This window comes from Diuraphis noxia, unplaced genomic scaffold (genome assembly GCF_037042655.1).
Source record: "Diuraphis noxia isolate RWA-SAM2 unplaced genomic scaffold, SU_Dnox_SAM2 contig0004, whole genome shotgun sequence".
NCBI lineage: Eukaryota > Metazoa > Arthropoda > Insecta > Hemiptera > Aphididae > Diuraphis > Diuraphis noxia.
This window is the reverse complement of record NW_028301714.1, coordinates 66,829,065-66,856,649: the sequence shown is the minus strand read 5'-3', so window position 1 is coordinate 66,856,649 and position 27,585 is coordinate 66,829,065. Positions and strand designations below refer to the sequence as shown.

At 31.0% G+C, this 27,585-nt stretch overlaps 1 protein-coding gene across 3 annotated transcripts in view; it reads left to right on the top strand.

Annotated features, from left to right (window-relative positions):
• Positions 1–26,875, top strand: part of kug (FAT atypical cadherin kugelei) — a 164,230-nt gene extending 137,355 nt beyond the window's left edge. The window contains exons 9-43 of one of the 3 annotated variants that reach the window (XM_015522223.2): positions 4,279–4,492; positions 5,883–6,261; positions 6,771–7,015; positions 8,475–8,661; positions 8,740–8,968; positions 9,782–10,034; positions 11,525–11,939; positions 14,974–15,241; positions 15,308–15,466; positions 15,530–15,713; positions 15,787–16,011; positions 16,220–16,240; positions 16,654–16,890; positions 16,990–17,190; positions 17,259–17,453; positions 17,538–17,843; positions 17,920–18,128; positions 18,210–18,354; positions 18,431–18,592; positions 18,660–18,977; positions 19,044–19,319; positions 19,384–19,644; positions 19,715–19,885; positions 20,100–20,342; positions 20,408–20,639; positions 20,697–21,204; positions 21,368–21,511; positions 22,017–22,268; positions 22,943–23,274; positions 23,341–23,491; positions 23,575–24,050; positions 24,137–24,242; positions 24,313–24,502; positions 24,916–25,137; positions 25,196–26,875. In XM_015522223.2, the coding sequence (XP_015377709.2) occupies positions 4,279–4,492; positions 5,883–6,261; positions 6,771–7,015; positions 8,475–8,661; positions 8,740–8,968; positions 9,782–10,034; positions 11,525–11,939; positions 14,974–15,241; positions 15,308–15,466; positions 15,530–15,713; positions 15,787–16,011; positions 16,220–16,240; positions 16,654–16,890; positions 16,990–17,190; positions 17,259–17,453; positions 17,538–17,843; positions 17,920–18,128; positions 18,210–18,354; positions 18,431–18,592; positions 18,660–18,977; positions 19,044–19,319; positions 19,384–19,644; positions 19,715–19,885; positions 20,100–20,342; positions 20,408–20,639; positions 20,697–21,204; positions 21,368–21,511; positions 22,017–22,268; positions 22,943–23,274; positions 23,341–23,491; positions 23,575–24,050; positions 24,137–24,242; positions 24,313–24,502; positions 24,916–25,137; positions 25,196–25,368 (8,289 nt within the window). In that variant the 3' untranslated portion in view covers positions 25,369–26,875. Of the gene's footprint in view, positions 1–4,278; positions 4,493–5,882; positions 6,262–6,770; positions 7,016–8,474; positions 8,662–8,739; positions 8,969–9,781; positions 10,035–11,524; positions 11,940–14,973; positions 15,242–15,307; positions 15,467–15,529; positions 15,714–15,786; positions 16,012–16,219; positions 16,241–16,653; positions 16,891–16,989; positions 17,191–17,258; positions 17,454–17,537; positions 17,844–17,919; positions 18,129–18,209; positions 18,355–18,430; positions 18,593–18,659; positions 18,978–19,043; positions 19,320–19,383; positions 19,645–19,714; positions 19,886–20,099; positions 20,343–20,407; positions 20,640–20,696; positions 21,205–21,367; positions 21,512–22,016; positions 22,269–22,942; positions 23,275–23,340; positions 23,492–23,574; positions 24,051–24,136; positions 24,243–24,312; positions 24,509–24,915; positions 25,138–25,195 lie in introns of all 3 variants that reach the window. The other 2 variants (XM_015522208.2, XM_015522229.2) reach the window with 2 other exon arrangements.
• The last annotated feature ends 710 nt before the right edge of the window (positions 26,876–27,585 follow it).

Below are 27,585 nucleotides of genomic sequence, written 5' to 3'. Positions count from 1 at the left end.
AACTATTATAATTAACCGGAAGTATATTTGTAAGAGGTTTAAGTTTCGAACTTGATGCACTTCTACAATATTTAAATTTCAATATTTTACTTCTATATGTAAAAGTTATTTCTAATATAGTATCTTTAATTTAATTACTAAATTTAATACCATGATATTATTTTTGATAACGTAATTTTATTTTATAACGTGTGCATATTATATGCATGATGATTCATCAACTATGTTTTTGGGCTAATAAACGTTTTTTGTGTTTGACTAATTTTTAAATTAGTTAATAGATTCAAATTATGATTTATGACATTTTTAAGTATATGTGATATGCATGTTTATCGAGCCATATTTCCTGAAATTTAGATTATTTAAACAATTTAAGTCTATATTGATACAAATTACTTTTTTCAAATCAGAATCAACTTTTTTTCACTAAATTATCAAGCAGATAACAGATATTTTTTGTAAAGTAATGATGTAACTAAATCAAAATTTGAACGATTAATAACCTTCTGAAGTAATTAATATTTACCTATAAATTAAAGATAATATTTCTTTAAAATGTTTTACACAAATATAAATCAGATGAAATGTTGGATCTAGCATTTATTATACTGTTATGACATGCAATTTATAAAATGTTGATAGATTAATAATGTACTTAAGTTTTCAAACGAGTTATCATAAACCTATTATCCTTAATACATCAAGTTCAATAGAAACCATAAAAACGACTAGTTCGAATTTGATTCATCAAAATTTTCAATTAAGTAATTTGACTAATAATTTGTCAAAAAAAATATGGTTTTCATTCGAAAAAAATTATACATTTTGAATATATGTCCCATATGGTCATATATAAGTGACCAACTCTTTTTTACATATAAAAACCACCCTCTTTAAATCTCTTTCTGCCACGTAATATTCCTTAAATGTCCTTAAAAATTTAAATAATTTGGAATGTGATTTCATTGTTTAAAATTTATTTATTCATTCATTTATTTCGAAATAATTTAGTGATATTATTTTTCTTTCGTATTAAGTGACAACTCAATTAATTATTCTGTTTTGAATATACCGGCAAAGAATGACTTATAATATTCACTCAGACCGCATTTTCCGTTCTAATGCTAATTTATTTACCAATATGCGTATCGGAGCAGAGGGCGTATATACCTTTAATACTATTCTGATTATAATGCCATTTGGTTTATTACACCATTATTCGTTCCATGCATATATATATATACGTTGTCGCGGTCGTCTTTGGTATGAAAACATCAAAATCCAATTTATTTTCATGCGAAATCTCGATGTATAAGCCAAACACATTTTTCCTCGAGAGAAAAAAGAACTTTTTTGTTTGACACATATACGTGTTCGAACCATCATTATTTACTCTGAATCGAACATCTAAACTCATCCGTATCTTGGATTCATTCCACTTTACACTACTGTATTGGGTTTAAATCACGAAAATCGTTTAGCTTCCGCGCAGTCCTAGCAGATTTGTTTTTAATCTTCGTCATTCGGACATTTTTATTTTGTTTTATCCGAAAGTCTTTTAAGTATATTTTAAATTATAAACCACAAAATATATTAATATTTATAGGCTCCAAGAGTTATTGAATATCTTTTAGGTATAATGCATAGAGGTTTATGTACAATAGTTCCTTTTATAATAATTTCAAAACAAATTGGAATAAATTGCAAATAATTAATGATTCATAATCCATTAAAGTCTTAGCATGAAATATTAATTACTATTTATTTGTCTATTAATATTTTTGTATAATATATCCATCTTGCGTTTATTTTTATTGCCCGCTGTGTATATATATTGTGCGTACTCGTATACTTGCCAGAATATAATATTGCTGCGTTAAGCTTAAATTCAAATCTGAATTATTATAAATTTTATAAGCTCAGAAAATTTTGATCTTTAAGTTACTTTCTTACAAATACTTGTTTGTTTATAACTTTTTCAATTTTACACGAATCGCGACAAAGTTTTATGTGAATATTCTAAACAATATAATATATATATATTGTACAGGTATAATATTCACGGCATATTTCATCTCATATAATGTTACATTTAAAAAATATTTGAATACCTACATAATGTTATTTGCAATGCCATATTATATTAAAATAATATATAATATATATTATGTATATTATGAATAATTTATATTGTTATAACAGATTCGTTAAATTGTAATTCCTATAAAGATATATAGACAGATACTCAAAAAGTTATCCCAATTTTTACATAATCTAAAAAAAAATATTATTTTTTCTTAACAAGATTACTCTTAAAAATAATTATCTTCTCTTTGATAAAAACAATTATTTTTTTATTTTTCTACATTTTTATAATTGGATAGTCTCATTTATTATAATAAGTCAACCACGTGGATAATGTGTGCACACATATAAATACATATACATTACACTTATACATACAATGTACACCCTTTTACTTAAACCGCAGAAATCGACTCGTGTATTGTTAATGAACGCAATCTCCGCATAACCCATGCAATAAACATGTAGGATACATATTATTTATTTTCTATAACATCTCATTAGTGCTAACGAGGCAGTGGCGCATTTAAGGGGGGGCAACTGGGGCAAGTGCCCCGGGCGCCAGATTCCCAAAGTGCTAGGGGGCGGAAATTTTTTTACAGTTTACCACTACATAGAATTGAAATATTTATATTTTGTTTGATATAATTATTACACAAAATAGAAATAAATATTATAAATTAAACATAGACATTTTACTCATAATTCATTAGGTCTATGATTATAAACGGTTTTCCTACGGGTCACGGCTGAACGGGATTGCGACGATCATGGATATAAATATCTATGATTTATTTATATATATATATATATCGGTATATCACCCGTGGCGGCAATTACAATTTATCAGTTAATACAAGTTAAAAATAACATAATATCCATAAATATTTTCCCTATCGCCGACTGCCGAACGTTGTCGATCACTTATTTTATTTTTGTCAATCTACTATTAACAGTAAACTACTAAACTGTCTTCTGACAGCGTCTTGTGTATCAAGTTGACGGTGATTACGGTAATTGTACAGTGTTATTTGATTTACCATTTATTACTCTTTATTGTTTATAATTCGTTATACTTTCCAACGTGTATGGTTCTATGCACTGTACGTGATTAAGTATTATAAAGTTTTATATTACTAAATTCTGTACCTAATAGATTATTAGTAAGTGGATTTTAAATATGGAAGCTAAAAAAAAACTAAGTGGTTCAGGATATAGAAAGCAAGCAAAAATTAAAAAATTAAAACAAGATGCATTAATCAAGAAATGTAGAAAATTAGATAGTATGTTCAAGCCATCAACTAATTAAGTAAGTTGTTTTTATTAAAGTATAAAAACAAATAACAATTCAGTGAAAAATTTTCAATTTTCAAATTTGTTTGCAATCTATCTATTTTATTTTGTATTTAATTATTTAAAGTACCTACCTGTTTTGGAAAAATGCCAAATTCCCTTTTTATATTAATATTGGACCATTATATTATACCTATCATACACTATCTGATTATTGTCTCTTATAACTATTGGCATTTATAATGATCCAATTTTTGTATTTTATTAACTAGTTTAAGTTATGGAGGCTGAAGCAGGTCGATAAAAACATGTAAAACAACCAAAATACCAGACAAAAGTGTGTTTGATGGATTTTAATTTAGAAAACAGATTTTAATTTGTAAAAAACTAGTATAGGTACTTCAAAACTAATATTTTGAATTTTTATTATAATAAATTTGAATAATAATATTAAACTGAAACTCGATGAATTAAATATAGTAAACCTACCTACACAAATAAATATGAACTTAAATTATTCAAATGTAAGCAGTTCTGGAAAGCATAACTACAAAAAATGGTAAAAATATTGAGAAAGAAATTAAATTAAAATTGTATTTATTTTATGTTTGAAATTAAATAATTGTATTTTATTGTTTAATAGATAAAGATGAAGTATTAGATATGTTAAACCAAGACACACAAATACAAATATATTATATGTATATTTCTTGGGGAGGGGGGCGCTTGTAAAATGTTACCCCAGGGCGCTTAACGTCTAAATGCGCCACTGTAACGAGGGGGTCGTCGTATTTCACTGGAAAAAAAATGAAAACCAAAATTACCTCGAATACGAATAGTTTAACAAAGATATTACTATAGTACCACCTATATCAGATTGACAATTTGTTCGTGATTCAGATAAGAGCCACTGACAACGGGTCTCCAAACATGAGTGCCGTAGCTAAAGTAATCGTTGAAGTGCTGAAAATACCTGAGAACTCTAAACACGTGCCTGAAATCCAAAATCCTAACCAAAAAGTGGACATTACAGAAAGCGATACCGTTGGCTACATAGTGGCACTTATCAATGCTGTGGACAAAGACCAGGATTACCTTTGGTACCGGATCGAAAGTAAGTGTCATCAATTAAACGATTGTTTTATAATCACTTCAAGTTCTTTGCAATAATCCTCTAGCTCAAATGTTCGCTAATATTTGACTAGCTGCAATTCTATAACGAGCATATATTATTAGTCATTAGTATTTGAGTATAATATAAAACTACAACAAAAACGCGACTTTTATTAATCTGAAAGGACTTAACCACCTCTCTTACCGTGCTATTATTTCTAAAACAACTTAATCACCCATACTTCTTTTCTGTGGCTTTCTATTACAATAAAAAACCCTAGATATTGTTTTGTTAATTCCAACTTCAAAACACCCGGTAACACAATTACGCGTTCAAGTGGAAAGCACTATTTATATTTATGATATTTAAAAGTGAATATTAACGAAACCAATTTTTTGTTTATTCGTTGTCTTTAGCGTCTATTCCCAATACCAAAATTCTATTAATTTTTTTCATTTCGAATCCTAAATAACTATAAAATGCTTATTAATGTTTATATTTTAAATTCTTTGTGAAATTTATTTTATTTTTTTTGTAAGCACTTAAGTGCAATTCTTCACTTATTTCATAAATTTCAATCAGATACAAGCTGTTTTCTGTACTATAATATTTTCTACTAACTTTGTGGACATATATGTATATATTATCATTCGCTGTATTAAAGGTTTTTATTTTATTATTTTCAAAAGGATTACTTCGAATTTTCTTTAACAGTTATAAGTTTTACAATCTTTCTAAAATACTGTATAGGTAGCCATAAATTGCACTTGTGAATTTTTAAAATACTATTAATATGGTTTTATATATAATATGCATCGCATTCAAATAAAATAAACCAGTATATACATTTTTGGTCACAATAAAGTTTTTGTATTAATCATAAACACGTAATATATACATATACACGTATTTAAAACGTTTTACCACGAATATACGAGTAAATTATGTTATATCAAAGTACTCAGCACTGCAATATCCGCTATATAGGTTAGGTTAGTATTAGTTCGCAGTTACCGTAGGCGTCGACGTATGTATGGGCGTGCATACGGATGCACAAAAGACGGTTTATGTTATCTGGTTTATACCTAAATATAAGCTCTAAGTAAACTTAATTATATTTTATCACCATAGAACACTGCGTATATTCAGTGGTGCAACCGGGTGAGCGATTTAGGGGTTGTGACCCCCCTTTGAAATGTTTTTAAAAGTCAAATATTTCAAAGTAAAGACCTTTTTTTGTTCATTTATTTTGTTATATGATTAACTATATACCCCTCCCGAAAATAGATCCTAGTTGCGCCACTGCGCATATTATGTACGTAGTAGTACGTATATTAGTATATAATAATAATTTGACGCTGCTGACAAATGCGCATTTGTGTTTTCAAAGGCGGTGACCCAAATTCGGATTTCATGATCGAAGACGACGGCAACGTGTTGCTGGCCCGGCAACTCGACTGGGAGACGCAGAAAGAATACAACCTAACCGTGGCCGTGACGGATGGCGTGTACACGACGGCCACACAACTGTTCGTCAGCGTCAAAGACATCAACGAGTACAGGCCCAAGTTCTCGCAGGACCTGTACGAGGTGAACGTCACGGAAAACGCGGAGATCGGTTCGCCTGTCGTGCGACTGATGGCCACCGACGACGACCAGGACCTGAGGCTGTTGTATGGCATACAGAGCGCGCAGCACGTCAACTCGGTCAAATCGTTCGCAGTCGACTATCAGTCGGGAGTCGTGTCTGTGCAACAACCGCTGGACAGGTATGATATTATATAGGTACATGCGTATTCTATAATTATTGGTACCTGTCTCTTATTTGATATGAATCTAATTTAAATGAAATTCCACTTTATAAATATAGTGTTTAATAGTAGATGATTTTTAATCTTAAGATTTATATTTTCTGAACGCCACGAAATAACTGAAATGTACTCATTTGAATATACATGCAGCGCGGAGCATTGTAATATTAGTCATTTTTTTTACTACTTTTTGATTGTGTTTCCCTAAGAGAAACTTATACTGTTTAAATCTTAAATGTTCTTCTCTATAGGTATTGAGTTACGTTCGAATAACATTTATTTGTATCGTTCGCTATCATACCATCACGTCTTATTAACATGTATGAGCTTTCCTCTATATTATTGCATTAAACATTTATAACATTCGTACCATAATTTTTTTTTTTAAACACTTCAACGACACAAAGTTCACCCCGCGTGAACGGTATCGGTCTGCGGATAAACATTATTGAACTTAACGTTTACAGAGAAAGTATTGCCAGACACGAGCTGACCGTGGTGGTCAAAGATCAGAGCACCCCGTCGAAAAAAAACTTTGCCCGTGTCTTGATCACGGTGATCGATAGCAACGATCACGCGCCCGAATTCAGCTCAAACATCGTGCAAGGCCGGGTATTTGAAACCACAGCCGTGGGTACTAGTGTTCTGCAGTTGTTAGCCACGGACAAAGATCACGGCGAAAACGCTGCCGTATCGTATCAAATCATATCCGGTAAGTTTCTCCCATATTTGTCACAACTTTATATACCTATGTATATACAGGGTGATTATTTTAAGTGGGTACACTAATTATCTCGAAAAGTATTTACTTTTTTCAAAATATTTTTTTACATGGTTTCAAGTTGTTAAAAAACCAACGTTTTTATTAAAAAATTATATTTTTAAATATTTTTTATCCTTATCGTTTTTTACTTTTTTGAATGACAACATCGAGTTTTAATTTTATATTCCAAAGCAGAATATTTTTCTACGTATTTTGATTCATAACAATCGAATTTAGGGCTAGTAGTTTTTGAGTTATAAGTATTTAAAGTTTAGATTGGCAGAGTGGAGTGATACGGGGTTACCCCGCAAAATGTTTGTCCACTACTCCGTTTGTCTAAACTTTAAATACATATAACTCATAAACTACTCGTCCTAAATTCGATTTTTATGAATCAAAATACTTAGAAAAATATTCTGCTTTGGAATATGAAATTAAAACTCTATGTTTATCGTCATTCAAAAAAGTAAGAAACTTAAAAAACGATAAGGATAAAAAATATTTAAAAATATAATTTTTTAATAAAAACATTGGTTTTTGAACAACTTGAAACCATGTAAAAAAATATTTTGAAAACAGTAAATACTTTTCGAGATAATTAGTGTACCCACTTAAAAGAATCACCCTGTATATATATTAAATTTCCCACGTCATGATGAAGAAGTACCAATTGCAATATCGTTTTCAGTATTTTCATTATTAGGTATACCATTGTATGATGTATTTTAATAATAATACGTCTCTCGCATATCTCGAGCTCATGACCGTTAAATTATAATTATTAAAAAATATTAGGTATATAAATAAATTAACAAGTATAATTGCAGTATTCGTATATATAAATGGATATCATCATCGTTTCGGTCGTAAATATTTATAAAACGAAATACGCGTATTTTATACTGACAGTATACTGCAAGGAAAGATGATAAAATAAAATTATACATTTATCCATTATATACAACTCTAGCTCAGCTCTTTCCTAGCTATCAACCGGAATAAATTTCGCAATTCTGATTCGATATGGACCGACGAAAAAATAAAAATAAATACTGCACTACGTCTCGTGTTAGATGCATTTCTATATGGAGTATCACATCCAATGGGGTGTTTTGAGTGTTAACCCCTCCCACCATCTTTCCGTCTATTGTTATACAGACAACATGTATGAAGGTGCTATATTTTATGATGACAGATACCAATACAAAATATGTTGTCAAATAGTTCTATTTTATATTATTTTACACTACCTATTATTCATGTGTGGACGATTGATGACTACAATGAAGATGATGTAAAGCCCCCAGCGTCTTGTTTTTAAATATAAAATTAAAGCACATCCCTCTCCCCAATCGTGTGACTACTTGACTGCGTTTTTCTAACCCGCGAAACACCTTAAACACTGCAGGAAACATCGGAAACGTGTTCAGCATCGACAGTAAGCTAGGCACACTGCACGTCATGAAAGAGTTGGACATGTCCGTGTCGTCAGAATACACATTGATCGTGAAAGCCGTTGACTCGGGTTCGCCGCCGCTGTACTCGACCATACCCGTGTACATAATGGTCGTCATGGCCGACAACGCTCCGCCCAAGTAAGTGGAATAGTCTTTTAATATAAATATAACTACGCATAATATGTATTGATGGTTTTTTTTCGATTTTTAAAAAAGGTTCAACAACCCCGAAGAATCGGCCGAGATCTACGAGAACGAACCGTCCGGGACCGTGATCAAACGTCTGCAAGCCAGGAGCACGTCATCTCTGCTGTTCGAACTGGTCGAGGGCGACACGTACAGCCTGTTCGCGGTGAATCCCAGCACCGGCGTGTTGGTCACCAAACGGCCATTGGACTACGAATCGTGTCACGTGTACAACTTGAGCGTCACTGCTACGAATATGGTAATGAGCGTCGGAAACGACAACCCGCCACTGCGGTTTTAATTATTATGATTTTAACTCGCTGCTCGGAATCCAATGGTCTCGTACATACCTACTATAATTATTGCAATATGTAAATTCGAATTCAATAGCATGACTTTTTATCGCATATTTGTATGCATTTATTTCAACATATTTTATTCTGTATATATTAAGCGAGTATCTGCATAAAAGAAAGTCACATTTATTATTCCGGGATAATCTCCTAAACTGCTAACTCGATTTACATGAGGTTTTTTTTTTTTAAATTTATTTTTGTTAATTGGACATGAGTATATGCTACCTATATACTGAACCAATAACTGATCCCTGAAAATGACATCGGTGAATACATGGTGTATTAACGATTTTTACTGTGGTATTTAAAAATAAAATAAAAATATTAGAACGTATGCACACCCTGAGGAAGTAGTGTAATACAGTCATTATAATTTCATATATTGTTCCCAACTAAAAATGTTAAGAATATGTTGTACTGTTATTTGTATAATTTTTTGTTTTATAATTATTTGATTAATTTCACATCTTGTGTCTAATCGTTCCTATCCGCGTTTGCTGGAGCAGACATTAATATTTAAAAGTGTATCCATAACACGTCTTAAGATATAATGATAATATATATTATGATACATTTAATTCACAGTCACGGCGGTTATCTCTCTCTCTCTATATGTATATAATATATTATATATATATATATCACTATATGCGCTACAATAAAATTGAGTTTGAATAAAATTTAATTCCCCCTCATCACTGTTTTGTCTTTTACAGGCTGGTTCGAAAGCTGTCTGTCGTGTGTCGGTGCATGTGCTTGACAGAAACGACAATTCTCCCGTGCTGGTGAATTCAAGCTACAAAGGCGTCATCAGTGAAGCTGCACCGATCGGTTCGTTGGTCCTTCTCAATGACACATTGCCTATGCTAATCAAAGCTTTGGACGCCGATTCCGGTTCGAACGGTTTATTGCAATACGAAATAGTGGAGTTTCTCCAGAGCCGAATGTTTCACGTCGTTTCCAACACGGGTAAGTGTATCACAACGGTAAACGTGCCCTAACATCGGTGGTGTATTTCAGTAAGTTTTTTTTTTATTCAAAAACAATCTGTACAACAAGCACATTTAGTAATTTTGATATAGAATATATAAATAATTTTTTTTTTTTAAAGAACAACTTTTAAGGAAGTCGCCCATTGGTAACACCTAAGAACTTATAGTTGGATTTAGATCACTTAAGGAGATCTCGATTCCAATTTCGTTTGAGCCTTCGAGGGGGGTTGCCTGGGATATGCAGTGAAGCCATATCTTTAATGAGAGGATTAGTACTGGAGTTGAGTTGGGAGTGTATATGGTGGTAGTGAATTTTGGCGTAGTCATTGACATTAGTTACTTTGAGGTCGTTGTGAAGTGACAGGTTTGTCATGTACCATGGAGCACCAGTTAAAGTACGTAGGGCAATGTTTTGGAAAGATTGGATGGGGCGAATGTTTGAGGGTTTGGCCATCCCCCATATTTGAATACCATACGACCAGACAGGTCTGATCATTGTATTATACAATAACATTTTGGTTTTTAGATTCAGTTTAGATTTAAGAAGAGGTCGGAAGAGATGGAGTCTACTGTTGGCAAGTTTCCTTTTGTTTTGGAGATGGGGTTTCCAAGTTAAACGTTTATCTAAAATTATACCTAGATACTTTGTCTCGTTCGAGATAGGTATACTTTTGTCTTTAAGTTTGATGGTAGGGCAAATTCCAGGGCGTAGAGCGAAAGTGACTTGGGAAGATTTACTCTCGTTTATACTAATCATCCAGTTATTGGCCCAGTTATCTATAAGATTTAAATGTTCTTGAAGGTGTTGTGCAGCTATAGTTATGTCACTATTACTTGAGAGGATAGCAGTATCGTCGACAAATGTAGCAAGTAGAGTGTTGTCTGTTTTAGGGATGTCCAATGTAAAGATGGTATATAAGTCAAGTATATAAGCCAACGCCAAGGTCGCTACCTTGTGGGACACCTGCTTCGACAGTGGAGAGAAAGCATTTCCGTGTCTGACCTTGAATTTTCTGCGTTCTAAATATGATTTTAGGATAAGGTATAGTGGAGCTGGCATAAATTGTTTTAGTTTGAATAGAAGTCCATTATGCCATACTTTATCAAACGCCTGTGCGACGTCGAGAAAAAGACCCAGTAAGAGTTACAGACAATGAAGCACATGCCTGTAGTTTTTAAAATATTTCGTCATCATTTCGAAGAGTTTTGTATTTTTTACTTAATATTGAACTACATTGAAGTCAAACCATCTTTTGTTGAATACTCTTCGACCGAATTGATCTATCCGTGAATTGTATAACGTATGAGGATTTTTAAAAATGTAATATATTTAATCTTGATTTAGTTTTCTAAATATATAAAAAATAAATTCTGAAATATGCCACCACTGCAAACATATATATACACTATATATAATATCATTATCTATTGCTGACTGGTGTTGTTTTTTTTTTTTGTCATTCGTAGGTGCCATCAGAACGACAGCGTTGTTGGACTATGAGACGTCGCCGAATATAACGTTCCACGTCAGAGTCATCGATCAAGGCAACCCGAGGCGGACCTCAGACGTACTGGCCAAAGTATTCATCTCGATTTTGGACGTAAATGACTGTCCGCCGGTGTTTACGAGCTACGAGTACAATGCGTCCGTGTTGATTCCCACCTATGTCAATGTGGCAGTCGTCCAACTAAACGCTACCGATGGAGATTCTCCAGGTCAAACGAAACTGACGTATTCGATTATCGGCGGGAACGAAGCAAACGTCTATGCAATTGATGCCGATAGAGGACTTATCACAGTTAAACAGCCGAATTTGGGCATAAAGTCGAGTCCTCACAATTTGGCCGTTTCCGTCACCGACGGCAAATACTCCAGCCAATCGTAAGATTTTAAAAAATAAATACGTTACTGTTAACTATAATTTTAGTCTGGTACCTATATTAAAAGCTTATCGGCCCAAGTTTTCCCACGAAAAGCGAGGTACTTCTACAACTATTACAAAACGCAATTGTTCACTTTTTCGGATAACTCATGAGTCGTATGCCGGGTTTTTTTTCTATGCATTTGAGCATTTCAAGCATAAGATTATTATGACACGGCGTATTATGTAGGCAATTTAACTACAACTCCGTTGCCACTCACAAATGAGACCCACAGTCATTATTCCATTTCTTTTTCAATATTCTAAAGATTTCTGTCAATTAAAATATTTTTAATCATCTTTAATTTATGATATGTTAAATTTTTTTTCTTAACCATACCTAAATTAACTATTAATCATATATTGTTTTTATTACAATAACACATATTTGATTTTTAGTAAGATTTTCAGAGTTTTAAACAGTTTCAAATATTTTTATGTTTTAAAGTTTTTTTTTTTTGTGTGTGTGCATTCAATCTACAGCACTAATTTTTATAAATATATATAACAACTAATTAAGCAACAATGTTCTTAACTTATTTTCTAACTGTATAAGGTTATAGAATAGAAAAAAGCTATATTATATTTAAGAGTATTACGGTGGCTAGAGAAGCTAAAGACTCCCATTAAAACAAAAAATACATATAGCCTTACTCTCAAAAATAAAATAAAAAATATTATTCTCTGAACAGTCTGAACTTGATCTGTTGTATCGTAAGTTACTAATGTCAAGTATGGTTATTGAGTAGGTTAGGTTTGGATAGTTAGGTGACTGTAATAGAATTGTTAAATTTGACACACCTACTCATTCAAACATAATAATCTTGGCTGCCCAATTGTTTCTGGCAGGATAACATGGGGAATGGCGGCCAGCGGGTAATACCGGTCAGTGACATATCTCATGAAATATAATATAATAGCTAAAATTTAGATTTTCATGTTATTTGATAAGTATTGTTATCAAAACCTAATTCCAGATGTGTCAAAATGATAAACACAATTTTTCCCACCAAAAGTTTTTCTATCAATTTGATTACCACTTTCGATCCAATATTTTTTTAAATTGAAAATCATCTGAAGGTAAAAGTTTTAATTTTTTTTTCTACATCAATAGTTTTATTTACCTCTAAATATTATGAAGATTGCAATTATGTGATCATAATTCACCTAAATAGTAAGTTTTTTAAGTAATTGTTGTATTTCAAAAAAAAAACTATGAAAGGGGTATTACCGGCCAAATTCGACGATGCACGTCATCCGTTTCTTGAGGATTATCTACCAATGATGGCCTGCAAACAGATTACTTGGTCGGTTAAATAAAAAAAGAGCCCCTCTATGTAGGTACCATTAGAAAGGCATGTAGCCTTGAACATTTTTTTCAATATATTCGAAGGAGGCCCAGTCGGCGATCGTCGTCTCGCCAACCTGGCCAGGCCGCCACTGTTATTTACGGTGGCACATCAAGATTAGACTCCTACAGTACAGTGTGCATCAGTCACTTGTGAGTTAATATTAATCACCAGTTCCTCATATTTAAATACGAACGTCATTTTAGATGCATATTAATCCAAATAAAACCTTTAAAAAAATAGTCTCGTGACCGCTAAAACATTATGAACCATAAAAATGTTCTGAATAGCTATATTGCACTGACTAATTCTACAGATGTAGTAACGCCTTTGTCTTAATAATTTTTCTTCGAATATAAACTGCAGCACGTAAGCCATTGTAATTACCTACGATTAAATACCACAGACGTATCATAAATACAATACATTTACCAATTACATCTCATTATTATTATATGATGAGCGTTTTCTTGGAATCACAGTACACTAATTCTAAGTTTAACATGCATAATTAAATGTTTTTGAACGCTCCCAGATTTCTTAGAAATCATTTCTAACGCACGTGGTGGCTCACGGATTAAAACCACTTCTCCATAGATATGAAAATCTATGATAGGGTAAGCTAGTTAACTAAATAGTTATTAGTATATACAGGGTGTAACATATAGAACTGACTTTTAGAATAACTTTTGTTCTAATTAATATTTTTTTAATTTTTTTTTTTTTTTGTTTATTATTAAGAGACCCTTGCGCTACACGTACAATATAAAAAAAAAATTCATTTTTTTAATAGTACAAATAAAAAAATTTAAATTTGATTAAATTTTTGTTGGAAAAATTCAAAATAGCCAATTTGTAAATTTAATTAAAAGAAATATTTTTATGGTAAAAATATTTATCTAAATCAATTAGTTTATTTTTTAGAATTTTTTAAAATATCAATATTTTTTTGCATAAATTACTTTGGAGCGTTATAACTTCTTTCAAATATTATTTTCAATATTATTTCTGAAATGAGTATATTTCTTAAATTAGTTATTAATTATGTAATTTACACAATTCTTGTTGTACGTTTAATTAGCATAATTTTTTTTTTTTTTAGTCAGTTCTATCTGATACACCTTGTATAGTGATGACTGATGATTATATAAAAAAAAAATTTAATGAATAAGGATTATAATAATAACATTTAAAAAATGTGTCTCGTGAAGTTGATAATATACTGTTTTTATTACCTCTTTTCTTAAAAACAAAAAATACACTTGGGCCAATTTTATAATCGGAGTGCTGTTTACAAATCAATTTTTACTATCTGAAAAGTACGTCTTTCTTATAGTCACACGATTTTAGCACATCTTATAGTTCATCTCTAGGTATACATTCACTATAAAATATAAAATTGTAATTTTGATTAGAATAATATATATTCTTATCTTCATTGGTACAACAATATTTCTTGACTACTCCCATAAACATAATATTAGTCGCAAAATGGTGAATACTATGCCATTACTTATTCCGTTAATTAATATAAAATCAATGGTATAATTTTATTATACAGGTATATAGTATACGCTGAATGCAATTTTTAGCACTTAAAATATATCGTTAAACCTATTGGAGTTTTGTTTTATTTTTTTTTCAGAAATGTCAATGTCCGTTGGTATCGAAGTGAAGACTCCAGCCTCAAGTTTCAAAAACCTATATATTACGCAACAATTGTGGAAAACGATACTAAAGCCAGATTCCTGTGTGCTGTCACCGTTATTGGAGCACATCTCAACGAACATTTACTATTCTCCATTTCGAACCCAAGCAGTCATTTTCAAATCGGTTCAACTACGGGAATACTCAGAACAACAGGAATTGCTTTTGATCGTGAAGTCAAGGAAGTCTACCAAATCATAGTACAGGTATGTTACAGTATTGTTAAACGAATTATAAATTCACCCAATTAAAATGTATTTATAAATATTAAGGTCCAAAGCATGGATGCAGACCGTGAATCACTGAGAGTTGCTCATGTACCAATCAACGTAACTGTTTTGGACATTAACGACAACGCACCAATGTTTGTTAACTTACCATATTATGCAATTGTATCTATTGACGCAAAAAAAGATGATCTCGTTACGAAGGTAATTATAAAATGAAAAAAAGGTTTTTTAAATACGTAGGTATTCCCTTATTTTGAAAATTAGGTGCATGCTGTGGATTTGGATCAAGGAGAAAACGCAGCCGTGCGATATGAACTAACCAAAGGACCTGGGGAACTGTTTAGAGTGTCTAGGAGTACTGGAGAAATATTTTTGCGGCATAATCTTGAAAGTCAAAACAATGGCCGTATTAGTGAATTCAAATTGACTGTTGCTGCATTTGATGGAGGTAATAATTAACGATAATTATTAATTAGCATTCAATCTTATTAACAGAACTTTTGTTGTTTGAAAATTTTTAGGACAACAGTCTTATTCTACTGAAGTAGAAGTCAATGTTAAAGTCATGGATCGATCAATGCCTGTCTTTGACAAACAATTTTACTCTGTCTCTGTACCAGAAAATATTGATCTTTACGCGCCTATACCATTAACTATTAGAGCTGACTCCCCATTGGCTAGAAAATTGATTTACAGCATTGTAGCTGGAAACACGTTTGAAGAATTTGCTATAGATTTCAACACAGGTTAGTATTGTATTGAATTATTTTTTTCTTTAGCAACTGTTTAATAAATATTAAATATTAATCACTCTTCATTATTACCTTAAGCTTAACGGTGAAAGATAATAAATTCTTAGATTTATAACTATTATTTAGATAGTTATATTTACACCTCTATGTAACACATCACTTACTATTTGTATTTTATTTCTTTTCTTGGTGATCTCAACAGCTGATGATTACGGTGGTACTAGTGAGTACACATTATAGTTATTCTATTGTGTGTGTTTTATGCTTTTTTCTGAGTCTTCCTTGACTCTCATTGTAAAACTTGGACATTAGAAATTAAAGCACCATAATAAATCTTTACTTCTATGCATGATTACTCTAACCTTTAAACACAGCTTTTTATAACAATTTAACATTTTTAATTTCAATTTCTGTGTCCAAATTTACTTAGGTGATATTTTACATTAATTTTAAACATTTGTCTTAGTAATTAATTTTATTCTTCAATGTCTATATGGAATATAACATTGGTATGCTTTTTAAGTAAAAAATCTGAAAACAATTTAACTAAATATTTAAAACGTGTGTATTGTGTAGCATGAGATATGTTGAATCACTTATGTGCCAATGTAGTTAATTCTAATCACTTTTAAATAGGTTTATTGTATGCTGTGGACAATTTAGACTATGAACAAGTCCAACATTACACATTAACTGTTAGAGCTACAGACAGTGTGTCTGGAGTATCAGCAGAAGTGTTGGTCAGTATCATGGTAACGGATGTAAATGATTGTGCTCCCGAATTCTTACAAGATTCTTATAACATCTCTATATCAGAATCGGCATCATTTGGTTCGTTTATACTAAGGGTGACAGCTACCGACAATGACACTGGTAATACATTTTATGAAATTAAATTAAAAAATAATATTATATTGAAATTGTATAAAATAAAATTTTTGGTTATAATCTTTTTATTATTATTTATTTTAGATATAAATCGTGTGATTAAATATTCCATCAGAAAAGATGAAGAAAACTCTACTGATTTCTTTCACATAGACGAAAAAGAAGGTTCAATTTATCTGAAACAATCGTTGGACCATGAAACACGGCCATTTCATCATGTTATATTGGAAGCAACTGATACAGGTCTACCACCACTGAGCACCACTGCTCACCTTTGGATTACCGGTTAGTTTTAATTTTATATTCCTTTTCATTTTACAACCATGATAATTTAAAACATAATTTTACTATAGTACTGGATGTTAACGATAATGCACCAAAATTTGAACAGTCTTCATACTCGTGTTGGTTATCTGAAGATGCTGAGAGAGGACAGTTTGTAACCATGGTTACTGCTACCGATCCAGACATTGTCGATCACTCACGCCTGGTATTTGGCATAACTGGAGGAAATGCTCAACAAATGTTTGATATTGACTCAAAATCTGGTAAGAAAAATATAATAATTCCAAAATAAAATTATACTGGCATTAATATTTATATTGGTAATAATTTTAATCCAATTGGTTTAGGCATTATAATTGTTTTGAACTTAAACAAGTTAACAACTGTAAACGAACATGTTCTCAATGTGTCAGTTAGTGATGGAGTGTATACAAGTTTCTCAAGAGTTAGAATTGAAATGTTGTCAACCAACAGACATAATCCTGTTTTTGAAAAACTCCAATACGATGGTCGTATTTTAGAGAATCAATTGTCAGGGACTGCTATCATTCGGGTTCAGGCGATAGACAATGATACAGGGCCATATGGTGAGGTGAGCTACTCAATACCTTCAAAGAAGATGTCAAAAATATTCAATATTAATAATATTACTGGTATGTAAAATATAAATATAAAATAATATATATATGATAAAATTTATAATAACAACATGAATTTTCTAAATTAAAGGAGAAATTATTTCGAGGATGCCATTAGACCGCGAAGAGACATCATTATATGAATTAAGCGTTTTGGCTTGTGACCAAGGAGCTAGATGTGGATTTACTTTGGTTCGAATTAGAGTAAGCGATGAAAATGATAATTCACCACGGTTCCTTTTACCGGAATACAAAACATGCATACACAGTTCACTGCCAGTAAACACAGGATTTCTCACGGTTAGATTTATATTGATAGCTGTGCTCAATTGAAAACCATCAACTAATTTTTATAATGTTATTATTTTTCATATATAATAGGTGAAAGCAGTTGACGATGACCAAGAACCATCAGGTCAAATTACTTATTCAATCAACGATATTGAGCCCAGCGACATAACAAAATTAATGACTGTGAACAAGTATACAGGAGCTCTTGTTCTACTAAAAACAGTTGAATCCTTAAGTATGATTTGTTGTAGATCAATTTTTTAGTTGTAATAGATCTAAAATTAAATCAATTCATTTTTTTTTTTTTTTAGAAAATAATGTTTATCAATTTTTTATACGAGCAACGGATAGCGGAACACCACCAAGACAATCAGATGTTCCTATAGAGCTATTTGTGTTATCACCTGAAGACCTTCCTCCTGTATTCCTTCAAGAAGACCAAAAATTTAATTTAACAGAAAATTCTCCTATAGGTATGATCTATGATATTTTTAATCTCGAAACTGACTAATATTAAAACATGCCTTTTAAATTAAACAGGCACTATTGTAACAACTGTAAAATTGGTATCTCAAGTTGAAACCAAATATAAAATAACTGCTTCTGATGAGACTGCCAAATTATTTGCAATAAACGATCAAGGCCAAATAAGTGTTACTGGCATATTAGATAGAGAAAAACAAGCATTCCACATACTTGGTGTGTTTGCATATACCGAATCATCTCCTCCATTAACTGCACTGACTGAAGTCTATGTAAAAGTATTAGATGAAAATGATAATGCTCCAGAGTTTGACAATGACTTTTATAGTGCCAGAATATCAGAAGCTATTGCTGAAGGCACTCAAGTTGTGAAAAGTAATGCAATATTAATAATTTAATTTATTTTTTGTTCGTAACCAATAATTGTGTTTATATTTATAGTTCGTGCAATTGACTTAGATGAAGGCAAAAATGGTGAAATCAAATATTTAATCAATTCCAAATCTAATGTACCATTTGTGATTGACCAGTACTCAGGATCAATTAGTGTTTCTGTTTCAAATTTAGACCGAGAAGTTAAATCTTCTTATATGTTTGATGTAGTGGCCTTTGACAGTGGAACGCCATCATTCAACTCCACTGTTAAAGTACATATATCTTTGGTTGACTATAACGACAATCCTTCACGTTTCTCTCAAGCTTTATACACGGCATCAGGTAATGCATTAATTTCAATTCTAAAATCAAAGTCACGTACCATAACTTAATTTTAATATCATAGTTGAGGAAGATTCGTTACCTGGAACGGTTGTAGTGCAATTAACATTAGTGGACGATGACAATGAATTACCAGCCACATTAATGTATCACATTCGTGATGGAGATATGCATTCGAAATTTGCCATCCGGTCAACTGGTGAAGTTTATGTAGCCAACACATTAGATCGAGAAACATTAGACAATTATCAACTTTCAATATTAGTTACCGATGGAACTTATGTTTCAACTACACAGCTCCATATCACTGTCACAGACGTTAATGGTATATCATAATTCATAATTAACAAAAATAACTATTATCATTTAAAATTATCATTGTATTTAATTATTAGATGAAAAACCTTACTGTCTTCATCATCGCTACAGAAGAATGCTTTCAGAAGGAGTACCAATTGGCAATTTTATATTAAAAATAGAAGCTCGTGATGCCGATTTAAATCCAAAATTAAGATATTACCTAACTGGCTATGGAGCAGAACACTTTAGTTTAGATATAGATACTGGTAATTTACATGTTAAAACAACTTAAATGCTATTCATTAGAATGATTTAATTTAATAATTTGGATTTTCATTTTTTAAACCTTAAATTAAGCACTTGTAGATGTTTATAGCTGATTAAAAATCCAAAATGTATAAAGTATTTTAATTAATTTAACATAAATAAAATAATAGATGTTCTATATTAAACATTAAATCATTTTGTTCATGCTTGCAGGATTATTAAAAACAGCGGTGACTCTGGATCGTGAACAGCAATCACGGTACAATTTAGAAGCACATGTACAAGACCGAGAGAAAAGTGAATGGGAATGTGTCTCTAAAGTGGAAATCACAATGTTGGATATCAATGACAATGCTCCATTATTTATTTCTAATAATAATAATACTGCCTCACTGTCAGAAGACGCACAAATTGGTACCATAGTAATGAAGATGCACGCAACTGATGCTGACATAGGTATACTGAAATTAGATATAAATACTTTTTTGAACTATGTAACAAACATTATTATTATTTTCTAGGTTTAAATCGAAAACTCAAGTTTTCTTTACAAGATTCAGCTGACAATCATTTTATTATTTCATCTGATAGTGGTATTGTAACACTGGCTAAAAAATTAGACCGCGAAACATGCGAGACCTACAATATTTCTGTCAAAGCCATTGACAATGGTTCCCCTCCGCTTTCAAGCCTCTCTGAGTTACATGTTATTGTATTGGATGTCAATGACAACCCACCAATATTTGTCCAAAGGTAAATTAAATCAAACAATTATTTGGAATCTTATATAACTATAAACTATCATTCCAGAACATATTATGCTACTGTTACCGAAATTGCACCCATTGATACTGAAGTAACTAGAGTATTAGCTACATCACTTGACTCTGGTAAAAATGCCGAAGTAGTATATTCGATTGCCGGTGGTAACGAACACAATAAATTCTCGATAAATTCTGAAACTGGTGTTATAAGTGTATTTGAAATGCTCGACTATGAAAGAGTGCGTGACTACTTGCTGACAATACAAGCAACAGATCTGGGTGAACCACCACTGAGTAATCAGGCAATGGTAAACATAACAATTTTAGATGCCAATGACAATGCACCAATATTTGGTCAACTAGCGTATACCACTCAAATCGATGAAGATGTACACGTTGGTGAAGTTGTTATTAAAGTTTCTGCAACTGATTTGGACAGTGAACTTAACGGAAAAATACGCTATGCCCTGGTTAAAGGAGACCCCCATCAGCAGTTCGCCATCGACTCTTTAACAGGCAACATAACTGTTGCCAAACCTTTAGATCGTGAACAGGTAATAATATATTTTTACAGACATTCTATTTTTTATTTTTTTATCTACATTATTCAGCATCTCAAGTTAATAGAATATGTTAGGTTAAGGTTTTATTAAAAAGTATTTTCTATTACATGAAATATTTGAATGTTGTTTTTCCAACCATTTATTTTCTGTACAGGTATCAACTTATAATCTACAAATTCGAGCTACCGACTCTGGCATTCCTGAACTCATGAGTTTCGCATTAGTCCAAGTACAAGTGAATGATGTTAATGACAATCCTCCATTGTTTTCACAACATAACTATTCAGCATTTGTCCACGTAAGTATTATATTTTATATAATTAGCACTTAAAATAGCGGTGTCTAGCCCCCTTTACCAGTTCAATAGAAAAACTAACTATTTAATCAACTATACAGTTAATTATAATATTATTGTCCCAAACTTATCTCTGTCGAAACAAGTCTATAATATGTTTAATCATGAAAATAATTTATGTCATAAAAAAAATTTACACATTTGGAGATCATATATATACATATATATATATATATATATATATATTGTGTACCAATTATAATTAAAATTTCATAATCAAAATAAAATTGCAACAACATAGCAAGAAAAAAAATTAACTTTGTTACATTTGAGTTTTTTGGGGATTGTACAATGTCTTCACTTAAGAGATAACTTGTACTTATTATTTATTAAAATTGTCGTACCCTCTTTCCAGAATTTTCGCCCTAGTTTCATCAGTGAAACACACAAAATACAGGTCCTCTAATGCACTTGTACATAATAACATTGTTTTGTATTAAATTTTAAGGAGGACAAAAAACCTGGTTGGATCGTTTGCCAACTTTCTGTGACAGATGCAGACTTAGAACCGAATGGTGGACCATTCACATACGATATTCGCAACAATGAGGATGGCAATGCATTCAGTATTGATCCTGATGGTACAGTTAAGACAGCTATGCTTTTAGACCATCGTTTCCAACAGAACTATAAACTACTTATACGTGTATTTGACAATCACAAACCATTTTTACATTCTGACACGTGGCTTCATATTAAGGTAAAAGTGTATAATAATTTAGGCTCAGATTTGAGGGGAATAATAAAAATAAAAAAAGCATTAATTATGTATAAAATAGCAATTAAAAATGAAAAAACAATGTTTTACAGTTATGTCAAATGTTCCTAGTTTGTAATTAAAAAAACAAAAATTACTATGATACGTTTCCATACATTTTTTTCCAAACATTTTTTACAGTTTGGACTTAAAATATTTTTGTAATTAGAAAATGATTTTTCTATGTCTACTGAAATTATCTGTTTGTATTCATACATGAATAATCATTTAAATTCAAACTACTAATACAAATAAACAAAGAAGTAAAAAAATCCATTTGTTATCATAAATATTAAATGAAAATTATTTTTTACTATTATTAGAGGAAACCATTTTGCCATCAAATCTGAGCCCTGATAATAACTAATAAACATCAAGTAAATTTGTTATTTTTATAAAATTAACTATCAAAACTTAAGTCTGTGTAAGAATAATATAAAACACGTTTATTTAAAAAAATACATTGCTTAATATTTAACTTTTATTGTTGTATGCTTTTCAATTACATTAACTGTTTATATCCAAACACGATTTGCATAAATAAATCTTAAAAAATAAAACTAAAATTGTTCATCGGTGTATAATTTTGTTTCTAATTGCATCATATTATTCCCTAGGTTATTGAAGAATCACAATTTCGACCTATTATAACACCACTTGAAGTCTGGGTAGGATCTTGGCAAGACCGTTGGCAAGGAGGATCATTAGGATATGTGCACGCCACTGACCAAGATGAATATGATACATTGGCATATTATTTGTTGAATCACAATCAACTATTCAAAATTGACGAGAGATCAGGAGAGATACGATCACCACAAGGATTAGATGCTGGCTATTATTCCATTAATGTATCAGTCAGTGATGGTAAATTTTCATCAAATTCCACAGTTAATGTGGTTGTAGACTCATTAACTGATGACATGCTAAATGAAGCCATCAGTATAAGGTATGCATAAATCAATAAAATTATTGGATTTTCAGAAAAATCATACAATTTTTTATATTGTTATAGGCTGAAGTCTGTTACACCGCAGCATTTCATATCCAGCCAAAAGAAATTGTTGATGCGTACGTTAAAATTGAATCTGGGTAAGGATGTAAATTTGATCAGCATCCAGGACGCTCCGCAAGGCAATCTAGATATTTTGCTCTACATCAGAGGCGTAAGTTGAAGTGATCATGTGTTGAACTTTAGAACAGCATTACCTTTTGGCTATAACCTAATTTGTTGAATTTTATATTCTAGGGAACTGATTTAAATACGATGCACAACGCCCTTCAGAAAGCTGGCTTGGTCATATCAAACAATGTACCACCTTGTAATTGTACACCTGGCCAGGGTGTGTGTAGTCAGCGAATTACTTGGCTGGCAGATCAAGTGCAGACAATAGTCACTGATATGGCGACATTTGTGGCGCCTGCACATACCCATCAACCACATTGCGCTTGTCGATTAGGTTTTGTTGGCAAACGGTGCGAAAACAAAATGACTTCCGAGTGTCAGTGCTCTGTAGATGAGATTTGTGTACCGGATAATGAAATTGATGGCACATACAAGTGTGACAAGCCACGAGGCGTTGGAGACCGTTGCTTAGCGGGCAATGAAATTGCTTGTTGGCCCCCAATTTTATCTAACTTACACATAACGTGGATTCAACTGACAGCTGCCTCAGCTGCCTTGGTTTTTATCATTATGGTCATATGTATATTAATAATATGCAGGTCAGTAATATCTTTGTCATTATGTTGTGTTAAAGAAATTACTTGTTTATATTTGAGTAACCAACTGATTGCCTATTCTATTATAGAAAGTGCCGCGTGAAACGTCGCAATGCCCGTCGCAACAAGAATATACATGTGTTGAACACCGAATTCAAAAGAACTGCAAAAATCAGCAATTTAGAAGTTGCTCAGGTATGTGTGTGCTTAGCACCACTGTATTATCATTGGTATTTCTTTTATACTAAATTTTATTTCATCTTAGCGGCCAGTATCTTATACAGCTATAGCGAGCAACCCTGACGCAGCTTACATGGCTACTGTAGCTGCAAATCAACTTAACAATTTAGACACACTGAGGAGTTATGGTTCAGCTGGTGATGACTTAGAAAATGTCCCACTTGATTATTTACGCAATTTGAACCGCGGTGGTAGCAACAACAAAATAATGAATGGTAAAGGTAAGAATTTAAAATACACTAGAAATAAATAACGTATACAATAACTATGTACGAGTTCATTTAAAAAAAATTAAGATCAGATTATTTTATTGGGACTTAAATATTTAATATATTAATCAACAATACCAATTTAAAAATATTCTCTTATTTTTATTTATTTTTAAATTTTCTTAATATGTTTATTTGAAGTGCATTAAGAGTTTTTATTAATGTATTATTTTCTCACTCACCTATAATAATATTTAAAAAAAAAAATTTTTGGCAAATTAGAGAATTTTGTCATTCTTAAATTTGATTTCGTTCACTCAAATTTTAATATAATAAAAATTAAAATGCTGAACATCACGTGTTTTATAACTTCAGTAAGACAGAAACATCTAATTTATCTCTACTAAAAATTGTTATAGACCTGAAAATGATTCCGGATGTTACCAGAGTGCCAAGAATGTCAATGCACTGTCCTGAAGAAGACACTAAAATACTAGGTGGTTACCATTGGGACTGTTCTGACTGGGTGCGCCGCAGCCAAAACCCTTTGCCTAATATCAGTGAAGTGCCTGGTAGTGAAGTGCCTGATTCATCTAGTTTCCACAGTGACAGCAACGATGAAGTGCATCACCATATAATAGGTAAGTTAATATGATTTTTAATATTGCCATTAGCTAATAATATTTAACTGTCCGATAGATCCAGCCAGGGATTTGGAAACACTTGACGAAGAATTATACTTATCATACCGCAGCGAAGACGATGATGTAGTCACATACGGTTTTCCACAACGATATCCTAGTCAGAGTGAACTTTCCACTAATGTATGTGAAATTGATGATCCAGATATGCCAATGTCTACTGCTGTATGATGGTACATAAACATCATTAAACATTCCATAAGACGATTATCGTCTAAAAAATTGATTACTAAATTAGTTATTGACAATTTTCGTTTTTTTTTCATGTTCATTTTGTATAGAATTAATATTATTTATTATTATTTTGACCCATTTAGTATGGGAAGACTGAATGCTTTCTTAATGTTTAACTATTTACGTATGTAAAAATAAAAAATGTACTTCTGTGATAGTTTGAGAACTTTTTTTCTATTTTTTTTTTTTTTTACTTAGTTATTATTTTCCCCATAGAACTGAATTGTTAAAAAAGAAAAAAACCAACAACCATTGTCCACTGCATAAAAATATTTTATAATTCATTATTTTTAATAATTTTTATTTCCCAATGAAAAAATGATCTCTTATCATATCTGCCACCTGTGTTTATCATAATTTAACATTCATTGGATTGTTACATACTGTATTACTACTAATTTATTCCACCTAGTCCTTATGAATAATTACTAATAATTTCTGAACCAGTGCTAATCTATCTGGTGCTACTAATAGGTCGATCATACTTTTATTATATAATTAGTAGAAAATGTTCATTAAGTTTTTGTACATTTATTGTATTTTCCTCCCCCCCCCCCCACTCCTCACAAATGACTGAATGAGGCATCAGGCAATAAATGTAATTATATTTGTTCTTGTATCTATTTTTTTTTTTTTCAAAAATATATTGTGTTCATTAAAGAGAATAAAATATTATACGTCAAAGTTTTATATTAAAGTTCCGCGACACTGTGCCATTCCGATAAGAAAAAAATCCTATTTAGTTTTTAGTTTTTATGTCCTGTTAATATTAATAATTGTATAACAACAAAACATTTGTTTTTTTTTTTATTTTTCTAACAATGAAATTATTGTATATAATTTAATAGTTAATATTATTTCTCACACCCCCTCCACCAAAAGTGCCTAACTATTTTTTTGTTTAATTTTATGTAATACATTAAAAAATATTATACATTATTTTTCTAAGCATTAAAAAAAAATATTTCGAATTACTAAACCGTGTACGAATAACATATTTAATAATATATATTTATAAATATTTATAAATGTATAGTATTAATATATACTATATAGTACATACACATACATAATATATAAATCTACTTAACATTGTTTTTATAGTGTAATACAAACTAATTTAGTGAAAATAGGAATGCACATCTCGGAGGAAGAAACTAAAATATTTTGGATCTACAAATTTGGACTCTGCTTTCCAAAATTATTACATGCATATTACTTCAAACTAATGACTAGTGTGTGTGTGTGTGTATGTATGTATGTGTGTATATGTATAAATATATTTATAGGAGTTCATTTATTGTTACGTTAGGATTTGAGTTATACATATTTTATATTGTAAGTTTCATACATATTATATATTTTTTTATGGACAAATGTATAGATTATTTTTGTAATTAACTAAGTATGACTTTATTAATAAATAACAAAAATAATTGTTTAATTGTCCTTGCGTTTTATGTTGATTTTTATATGGCTGTTGTTTTTCCTACAGAGTGCGATGTTATATTTCTGACACTGTAGTCTTAGTGATGTCAATTAATTTGTTTTATCCAGTGTACAGTAATATTTGATAAATTGTTAAATGTACCATGTACATAACATAATCTGTTGAAGGCAATTAATGTATAATTTGACGTAAAATTATCTCTACGTCATCATCATAACATATTTATTATTAATCTAATCCCACAGAAAATGTTCACGCTAACAAATAAATGTGATTATTACAGCCTACAGTCTTATTATAACATTTACATTATAACAAAGTGCGATTGTTGGCGTCTTTAAGAATACTTTTATAATCTGCTACTGTGTAGACGTCGGCAGTCAAAATGTATTAAAAAAATATATGCCATGGTTGTTGTCGACGATATTTTCAATTAACTTAAAGATTCTCTGACTTCCAAGTTTACCAGGCTCGATCCATAAAAAAAAACTATTTAATTCCGTTATTTATTTCAATTTTAGTTGTTAACATATTATTATTTTACTTTACTAATACTTTACAAGACAAAAACTTTAAATTAATTGTTGAGATTCAATCAGTCTCAATATTAGTTAGAATAGAAACTCCTTAATATGTTAAGCAAAATATAAACAACAAAAGCTTTTTTTATTTCAACAGATGATTAACCACCTGAATTTTGAATC